This window comes from Oncorhynchus nerka, linkage group LG18 (genome assembly GCF_034236695.1).
Source record: "Oncorhynchus nerka isolate Pitt River linkage group LG18, Oner_Uvic_2.0, whole genome shotgun sequence".
Taxonomy (NCBI): domain Eukaryota; kingdom Metazoa; phylum Chordata; class Actinopteri; order Salmoniformes; family Salmonidae; genus Oncorhynchus; species Oncorhynchus nerka.
Genome location: NC_088413.1, coordinates 69064230 through 69074629, shown reverse-complemented (window position 1 = coordinate 69074629; position 10400 = coordinate 69064230). Strand labels below are relative to the sequence as shown.

Below are 10400 nucleotides of genomic sequence, written 5' to 3'. Positions count from 1 at the left end.
ATGAATCAAGTGAACAATATACTGGGAAATCATTTTTAATCCTTGTCATGTGAAGAGAAATAATGAAGAGAAATGATCGATAAACCCTATCGGTGCACATCGGCCATTGGTCATAAACATTACACAACAAGTTGGAAATCGCAAATTCAACAATGAGTGGTTTGGATAGAATCGGTGACAGTGGCTAACTGCAAGCATTTGCAACTGGGAAATCGGGAATAAATGAGCTCAAAATACATTTTGAACGGTCATCCAACTTGGAATTGTAAATCCTTTCTCTTTCTTTGATGACAAAATTTGCCCACGAAGGACCGCTGCGCCAACTTCCTGTTCAAGTGAGCACATCACAAAAAGGTGAGCCCAAAAATGTCTTATATGCTGCTACATAAACTATGCAATATGCCAGGGAGACATGTATAAAGTAGCTAAGAAAGTCATACTAAGTGTATGTTGTATGTAGTAAGCAGTTAGTAGCCCATGTGCCTCACCCTAATAATTTGGTCTATTTTCACCTCGTAATTTAGCCTAATGTTGCTGTTCTGATTTGGTGGTGCACGTGGAGTCAATAACCTGTTTTTGAGAAATGTCATAATCTAATATTGTAAGAGCTTTCATTTTCTGCTTATATGCCTCCTTTATTTATCTAACGGTTCTGACTTGGTGTACAGGGAAATACTTTTAGAGCAGCCCATGTTCTGCATTCTGTCGCTGTACATTTAGTTATATTGACTACGTCTGTTTTAGCTCGCTCATTAATGTCGTTACCGAATTTACAGAATGCCTCTTATCCGCTCATCATTCCCTTATGCCATAGTTTGTACATCTCAATTGTCAGTAGAAATCACATTTGTATAAGAAAGTCAGCCATATCAGCTATGTGTTTTTAAAAGGCAGTAATCGAGGCTGAATGAATTGTTTCGCTGCCAGACATGGCTCCGCTGATAGCCAGGTGTAGCAGTGATATAGTGCATGTTATGTATTGTTTAGTGTTGTGTTGTGTAGTGGCTTTGCTGGCATGCGTCCCACTTTCTTTCTTTTTTTGCCCCACCAAGGTTTACATGCTAAAATCGCCACTGTCTAGAACTACACAATTACTAAACATTTACTTACTTTGAAATATAATAAACCATTTAAAAACGTTTTGTTTTGTTTGCCCCACCAAGATTTACATACAAAAGTCGCCACTGAGTGTGAGACGATTATTTACGCCTGCTACATTAGGTTACCCTTCATTCTGTCACAGTCCCATGTCACTGTCATCCTCATTGGCTCATGCTCTGGCTCCTAACCAAGCCCACAGGTAGACCAACACAAAGTACCAACACATGTTATTGACTATTGGGCTCCGCCCCTTACCTCGTTGTAGCCTAATCCAATCCCATGCCCTGTCACAGGTAAAACCGGCCACATATTCTCACTCTACACTCCAAAAGCGAGAAAAGCCGACAAAACCCGTTCGTTCAGAGACACCTTTGCCGTGGCCCTCATCGTGCTTGAGTTTTTCTGGTGAAAGTAGATCGATCGGATTTACAGTACCAACTAGAAAGTCCAGTTCCACCAACCGAGATGTCACAGGATCATGACAAGTAAGTGTTTTTAGTCACCACTGCAAATCCAGCAGAACCAACGTGTTGAGCTCTAACAGTTTATTGAACGTTGGTGCAAAATGACCAATGGATATTTTTTTAGGTGGTTTACCCGCGCAGGTGGATTCTAACGGAGTTTCCTGGACTGTGGGAAAGTTAACTTTTTTCCTGCCAGGCAAAACGAGTATGATTCAATCTCCTTATTTATTGTGCTTAGTGATTCAATCTCTATTTATCGTGTTTAGGATCCGTGTGAGCGCCGTTTGGGGTTCATAGCTACAAGCGCTGTTTCTCTGGTCGGGTTCCAGCCTGCACAGCACAGGTGTATATCTCGCCACCTGTCGTGCTAGTTCAGGCGCCTGTTCCGAGTAACGTTCTGCCAACCCGTGTGTTATTGATGGGCGGTTCATTATTTGATTTGGCTCACAGTTATGTGGTTAGACTTTATTTTGTTTGTCGAAGATATTCGTCTTAACCCCCCACCCATATTATTTTCCTAGTTGAGGTTTGAAATGTGTTATCTGATGCCCTAATCCATGGTTGTAATGGCATATTTAATCGAACATGGTACTTGAATCGAAAGAATATCATACTTTTTTGTAGGATTTTTATCTTTGCTCCAGAGTGATAATGTGTGAATGTATTTTGTCCGTTTTTGAGGGCAATGACAAGGAGACTGTTGACTCCAGTGAAATCGTACACCTTTTAGGCGTTGGCCCCTTTAGTCAGAGGAACAATGTAAGCAAGATTTTCTCCGTTGTATTGTAGACACAGTCACTGGACGAATAATTCATGTTGACATAATTATTTAATTGATTGAGATAGTCAATACGAAAATGTTGTATTAAGAAAATGGATTATAATATTCACAAATAGGCCCTTGTTAAAGAAAAATGATACAATGATAAAGACGGGCTTTTTCGTTTTCTTTTCTTAATCTCATCATTTTAAAACGTTTAATGTAGGCCTTACTGCATAGGCCAGCCTGTTTCACGTGATATCAAAATACGGTGTGAGGCACATGGGTTTCTCTCGCTTCAACCTTACAGGAAAAACAATTTAGGCTGTTTTTGTTCAGTATCCAATTTAATGATTTTTTCCACATTGAAAACTTTTAGCTATCCTCTTTTGTTTTACAGTGGATTACATATCATCCAATTTTTCTTGGGGGGTGGGGGAATGCGGTGAATAACGGATCTATCGGGTTGCAAATCCCTAACGCCCCAATTCGACATTTTGTGAATGAAACAATTAGATATTGGATTACTAATAATACGTTTGCCTTGACCATACCGAAAAAAATAATCTGCTGTAGCAACTATAGCTTGGAAACCATCCTTACATTCTGTTTGTGCCACTCTGGGGACGCTTTTGTGTGAATTGAGGACAGAAAATGTATATGTCTCGTATCACACACTAGCCTCTATAGCATTTTGTTTGTTCATTTAAGAGAGTAGATTTAAGGAATTAAACAAATAAGGCGTGTCGTTATGTCATCATTGTTTGCACTTTAAATATTGTGCTAAAAATTAAACCTCAAAGGTTCTGTTTGTGATTCAGTTAAAAACAAAGGCAAACTATTTATTAAAACAATATTTGTGTGATCATCATACACATGTATATAACATAGAATTACATCATGCATGTTAGCCTACATTCAAATCACTGAAATAATACAATCTAATTGTTCAATCATGTAGGGCTTGTGGGCTATGTAACACCCTCTCACATTCTATGCAATAAATCTTGGTAAAAATTAATTATAGGTACCAAAAATGTTGTTATTGTAATAATGGACCCTTTCTCTAATACGTAGAATCACCAATCCTGTATGCTCACTTGTACGTAATCGACCATGACTGACTGACTGTCTGATATAGTACAGAGAGGATGACTGATTCTCTTCGGCATTGAGTCATTTAAGGGCCTATGATTATGATGATGACGATGATTGTTCCAAACAGGTTCTTTAAAAATAAAACAACAACCCAGTCATATAAACTCTGGAATGTTGTACTAGATCCCTCCCTGGAGACAACAGACAGGTAACCAATAGGAAACACTTAACAGTAGACAAGTAACCAATAGGAAACACTTTACAGCATACAGGTAACCAATAGGAAACGCTTAACAGTAGACAGGTAGCCATAGGAAACACTTAACAGCATACAGGTAACCAATAGGAAACGCTTAACAGCAGACAGGTAACCAATAGGTAGCCAATAGGAAACGCTTAACAGCAGACAGGTAACCAATAGGTAGCCAATAGGAAACACTTAACTGAAGACAGGTAACCAATAGGAAACACTTAACAGTAGACAAGTAACCAATAGGAAACACTTAACAGCAGACAGGTAACCAATAGGAAACGCTTAACAGCAGACAGGTAACCAATAGGAAACACTTAACAGCAGACAGGTAACCAATAGGAAACACTTAACAGCAGACAGGTAACTAATAGGAAACGCTTAACAGCAGACAGGTAACCAATAGGAAACACTTAACAGCAGACAGGTAACCAATAGGAAACACTTAACAGCAGACAGGTAACCAATAGGAAACACTTAACAGCAGACAGGTAACCAATAGGAAACACTTAACAGCAGACAGGTAACCAATAGGAAACACTTAACAGCAGACAGATAACCAATAGGAAACACTTAACAGCAGACAGGTAACCAATAGGAAACACTTAACAGCAGACAGGTAACCAATAGGAAACACTTAACAGCAGACAGGTAACCAATAGGAAACACTTAACAGCAGACAGGTAACCAATAGGAAACACTTAACAGCAGACAGGTAACCAATAGGAAACACTTAACAGCAGACAGGTAACCAATAGGAAACAGTTAACAGCAGACAGGTAACCAATAGGAAACACTTAACAGCAGACAGGTAGAGCAGTAGAGCATCTTTTCTCTCACAGGTAGCTGAGATTTGTTGCACAATCGACTTTCTTGTACAACAGGTCAGGAAGATAAAGAGTGACGTTGTTGATATCTCCAACCTGTTCGTCGGTTGTGAACAATGCAGTGATTGTTGCTCTGACTGTCTGTTGATTTACGTGCTGTCAGTCTGGCCTATCCATCTGATGTGAGTGACTCCCTGTCTGAATCTGAAGTGAACCAGTTAGAGAAACAGGACCATATTAACTAAATATTTATAACTCAGTCCGTCTTTTGTGTGTAGCTTATAATTATGCAGCTCCTGGTTTTGACATACACTTTATCTAGCTAGCACATGTTACTTTCCTTCAAGAAATGTGTCACTGCACTCCTGCTAACATGTCTCTCTCTCTTTCTCTCTCTCTTTCTCTCTCTCTCTCTCTTTTTTCTCCCTTCTCTTTCTCCCCCTCCCCAGTAAGAGGCCGGTCCTGTTGTTGCAGAATGACCCCAACTACGGTCAGCGTCGGCCCTACACCAACGAAGACGAGGCGTGGAAGTCGTTCCTGGAGAACCCCCTGACGGCCGCCACCAAGGCAATGATGAGCATCAACGGGGACGAGGACAGCGCCGCTGCCCTGGGCGTGCTCTACGACTACTACAAGGTAAAACAGGACACAGACTGGTCGACTACAGGCTGGTATGCCTGCTACAAGGTAACACAGGACCCAGGCTGGTCGACTACAGGCTGGTATGCCTGCTGCAAGGTAACACAGGACCCAGGCTGGTCGACTACAGGCTGGTATGCCTGCTACAAGGTAACACAGGACCCAGGCTGGTCGACTACAGGCTGGTATGCCTGCTACAAGGTAACACAGGACCCAGGCTGGTCGACTACAGGCTGGTATGCCTGCTACAAGGTAACACAGGACCCAGGCTGGTCGACTACAGGCTGGTATGCCTGCTACAAGGTAACACAGGACCCAGACTGGTCGACTATAGGCTGGTATGCCTGCTACAAGGTAACACAGGACCCAGACTGGTCGACTACAGGCTGGTATGCCTGCTACAAGGTAACACAGGACCCAGGCTGGTCGACTACAGGCTGGTATGCCTGCTACAAGGTAACACAGGACCCAGACTGGTCGACTACAGGCTGGTATGCCTGCTACAAGGTAACACAGGACCCAGGCTGGTCGACTACAGGCTGGTATGCCTGCTACAAGGTAACACAGGACCCAGGCTGGTCGAATACAGGCTGGTACGTGTACAGGACCCAGGCTGGTTGACTACAGGCTGGTATGACTATTACAAGGTGGCCTAAAAAAACAAGAATCGGATGAGTTATTACTGATACAGGAGCCATGTTCACCCACAGTTATTACTGATACAGGAGCCATGTTCACCCACAGTTATTACTGATACAGGAGCCATGTTCACCCACAGTTAGTACTGATACAGGAGCCATGTTCACCCACAGTTATTACTGATACAGGAGCCATGTTCACCCACAGTTATTACTGATACAGGAGCCATGTTCACCCACAGTTATTACTGATACAGGAGCCATGTTCACCCACAGTTATTACTGATACAGGAGCCATGTTCACCCACAGTTATTACTGATACAGGAGCCATGTTCACCCACAGTTATTACTGATACAGGAGCCATGTTCACCCACAGTTATTACTGATACAGGAGCCATGTTCACCCACAGTTATTACTGATACAGGAGCCATGTTCACCCACAGTTATTACTGATACAGGAGCCATGTTCACCCACAGTTATTACTGATACAGGAGCCATGTTCACCCACAGTTATTACTGATACAGGAGCCATGTTCACCCACAGGTGTTGCGACACTGTTCCACAACAATCCGAGCCATATAGATTGACAGCGTTGGAGAAACTAATTGAATGAAGTAGCTTTACTTCTTGCATCTGTGAAACAGCAAAAACTAGTAGTGTTGCCTATGTAGACATGCTTCTATTGGATGTGGTCAGACTCACAGCGGCTGTGTTTACCTTCCCATGCAGGTGCCCAGAGAGAAGAGAACAATATCCCAGACCAAGACAGAGTCAATGGGCTCTGATGTGGATCCCAACAAAAGGTCCATGTAGGTAGAACATCCCTTTACAAACCACTGGGGAGGGCAAATGTGCTGTGTGCGCATGTGTGCATTTATAGGAACTACTAGGAATTTAGAAGTGAGAGGAATACAGGTCCTTCACACACCTCACCACACCTCGCTACACCTTACCTTACCTCACCTTGCCACACCACATCTCACCTCACTACACCTTACCTCACCTTGCCACACCACACCACACCTCACCACACCTCACTACACCTCACCTTGCCACACCACACCTCACCTCACCTCACCTCACCTCACCTCACATTTTACCTGCCGTGTTTTTTGTTTTTCTTCAGGCACTTGATGGCCCCCCTGCAGGAAGCTTCCGTGGCGTCAGTGGAGAGCAGGATCCAGTTCCTGAAGGGCCCCATCAACATCCTGCTGCCCAACCAGCTAACTGGCCAGGACAACAAGAGAGGGGTCCTTTTCCCCTCCCCGGACACCACTGTCACAGTCTCCATCGCCCCCAACTACCCCAACGTCAAGATGGAGGTGCCCTCCCACAGCTTCCACTGTGCCGAGTCAGACAGCCACACGGCAGAGTTCGCCAGGCAGCTCACACACAGCCAGTTCAGCCCTAGCACCCAGCCCCGTACCCCTGACTCCACCTTCCCAGAGACCTACAAGGATGGTTCCCAAGAGGTGTGGACACAACAACAGGAATCCAATAGCCTCTTCTCTAGTCTAAAACCCTCACCACCCTCCTCCACACCCCCCCTCTCAGATCTCTCTCTCCAGTCAGACAATAACCCTTTCACCTGAGCCTCTGGAGCTTACAACAGTGGGTCTCAGCCCTCCCTGTTTTTATTTGAACATTCCAAAATAGCAGACCAGTGTGTTATTATGCCATTGTCTGGCCCACACAATAAAGTGCTGTACTATTTCCCCCCTTCAATAGCCCAGGCCTTTATCTCTCCTCTCTCTCCATTTAACCTGGAGGGGGATTACCTTGGAAAGGGATAACCCAACACAACCCCCTTCACACGGGGAGAAGAGGAAGGAGTGAGGGAAGGAGAGAGGGAGGGTAGGATGGGAAGTGGTTTGTTTCCACATCAGTGAGAGAGAGCTAGAGAGAGAGAGAGAGAGAGAGAGTGTAACAGAGAAAAATAATGGTAGAGATGCAGCGAGACAGTGTAAGAAAGAAAGAAACATTAAGAAGAGAGAGAGAGAGAGAGAGAGAGAGAGAGAGAGAGAGAGAGAGGGCTCCCTATACTCCCTGTAACCCCTGAGAGAGCTAGCTACAACCCTTGTCATGGATGCTTGTCTAAATCCAGACGCTCTCTCCCCACTTCTCTGTCCTCTTTGTGTGCCACAGGTGTTCTCCTTCCCAGGGGATCTCCAGTTACGCATGGCCTCCATCTCGACAGAGGAATACAGCGTGTTTGACACCGTGCCGGGGTAAGCCCTCCAGCCCGGCGCCTGCCCGCTGTCGCTAGCACCCCGCCATTCAGCCCCTGATAGGAGAATAACCTCATTCAGTCAGCAGATTCCCTCAGTTTAAAAGCTACAATGCCAAACATAATGTTATCAGGGGCTCAGTGACACTACGAGGATTCGGGGTCACAATCTAACCAATGGGAAGGGACTGATGAGGGTGGTCTTATTCAAGGGGTGACATTTGCAATGTATTTCAGATGTGGAAAATATAGATAATCAATATTTGCATACGGTATTTTCATAAATACTGAAAACACATCTAGATTGTTTAGAATAAAGATAGATACCAGATAAACATCAGCTGAATACTAGATACATCACTTTTTCCATCTCTAGGCCTTCTCTTTCTCTAGCCTGAAATCCAGGCCTGTTTTGTGCCAAACATATGACACGGAGTACAAGGAGTGGAATGTCAGCACAAAGCAGGTCTGGATTTCAGGCTACTCTTTCCCTAAAGTAAAATACAAATGTAGCCTACTGTGGTTTTGTCACTAATATTTATTTCCTGATTAGGAATCATTTTGAGTATACCCTGGATGCTTCCAAGTCGCTGCGTCAGAAGACAGGTGACGGTACCATGACGTACCTGAACAAGGGCCAGTTCTACCCCATTAGCCTCAGGGAGATTGACAACAGCAAGCTGCGGCACCCCATCAGCAAAGTCAGGGTAAGACCACACCACCAAGCTAGTTAGTTGTTCTACAGTAGTTCATGGTCAATAACAGAAAACTTTTAGATTGGTCCTTGTCTGTAACTAAATATGTGCAGATAATTTGGCTAGGTCTGTCATGTTAAAGATACATTTTTTGACAGAATAAACAGAGAAATCTTAGGCTAGTTGGTAGCTATTATGCTAATAGTAGCTAATGTACTAACAAGTAGCAACTTGTTAAGTGGAATGTGTCAGTTAAGCTAGCATGATTGATGGCCCTGGGGTTGTGTGCACCATTTCAGAGTGTGGTGATGGTGGTGTTCGGAGAGGAGAAGTGCAGAGACGACCAGCTGAAGCACTGGAAGTACTGGCACTCCAGACAGCACACAGCCAAACAGAGGTGTCTTGATATTGGTAAGAGCCTATGCTACTGAAACCTACATGGAACACTAGTCCTCACAAACTCTTGAAGATGCTACACCAAGACATGAAGCTTAGTTTACGGTGCAAAGCACAAGTTAGTACAAGTTTTCAACTGTTATTATCTAAAGCGAGGAAAGACAAAAAACTGGCTAAAACATGAGTTGATTTACCCTTTAAGATTCTTCATGAAGCTTAAATGTTTTATTACCTCTGGGGAAATAACAGGTGCAAACGTCACATTACAAACGCTTATTAAATCAGGCCATAGTTTTTATGTCACATAAAGTCACCAGAAGTTCTGCCTGAATGGTTCCGAATACATTTCATCATATTTACCTGACACTCTACTTACCATACCACCCTGCACTGTCACGAGTCACTGTTGGTCCCTGAGTTGTTGTGCAACAGTCACCCTCCATCTCCTCCCCCGTGTCACATGCTGTCTCTGTCTCAGCTCAACTCTCATGACCTAGAAGGAGAAGCAGCCAGCTAGCCAAGGAGCCAGGCAGACAGACCCACCCAATGAGCCAAAACCTCTATGCCACCTTAAATAAATAACTTAGTAGGAGATCTAGGATGATCACGTCCCTCTTGTCCATATACTCTTATTCTAAAAGGGAAAAATTATCCTGGATCTGATTGGTTGAACCTTAACAAACCTCTTTAGAACAATACACATGATTGGATGAAGGAGGGTGATAATTTGAGTGGATATGAGACAAGGCCAGTTGTCCTCCTATTTACATTTACTTCACCACATTCCTAAATGAATGAATGTATGTTTTACTCCATACATTTTCCCTGACACCCAAAAGTACTCGTTACATTAGGAATGCTTAGCACACAGAACAATTGTCAAATTCACACACTTATCAAGAAAACATCCCTAGTCATCCCTACTGCCTCTGATCTGGCAGACTCTCTAAACACAAATGCTTAGTTTGTAAATGATGTGTGAGTGTTGGAGTGTGCCCCTGACTATCCGTAAAATGTGCTGTCTGGTTTGTTTAGTATAAAGAATTTGAAATGATTTATACTTTTGATATTTAAGTATATTTTAGCAATTACATTTACATTTGAAACTTAAGTATTTTTAAAACCAAATACTTTTATACTTTTACTCAAGTAGTATTTTACTGGGTGACTTTTGCTTGAATCGTTTTCTATTAACTTAAGGTATCTATACTTTCACTTAAGTATGACAATTGGGTACTTTTTCCACCACTGCCTATTTGTTAATGATACCTGTGTCAACTGAGCTCTATGGTGGCTCCCT

General features: G+C 43.3%; 1 protein-coding gene across 2 annotated transcripts in view; it reads left to right on the top strand.

Moving 5' to 3' along the window:
• The first annotated feature begins 1389 nt into the window (after window positions 1-1389).
• Window positions 1390-10400, top strand: part of LOC115146385 (grainyhead-like protein 1 homolog) — a 28079-nt gene continuing 19068 nt past the window's right edge. The window contains exons 1-7 of one of the 2 annotated variants that reach the window (XM_029688428.2): window positions 1390-1586; window positions 4950-5136; window positions 6512-6591; window positions 6909-7254; window positions 7928-8010; window positions 8563-8716; window positions 9004-9115. In XM_029688428.2, coding sequence (XP_029544288.1) covers window positions 1567-1586; window positions 4950-5136; window positions 6512-6591; window positions 6909-7254; window positions 7928-8010; window positions 8563-8716; window positions 9004-9115 — 982 coding nt within the window. In that variant the 5' untranslated portion in view covers window positions 1390-1566. Of the gene's footprint in view, window positions 1587-1635; window positions 1771-4949; window positions 5137-6511; window positions 6592-6908; window positions 7255-7927; window positions 8011-8562; window positions 8717-9003; window positions 9116-10400 lie in introns of those variants that run through there. The other variant, XM_029688429.2, reaches the window with a different exon arrangement.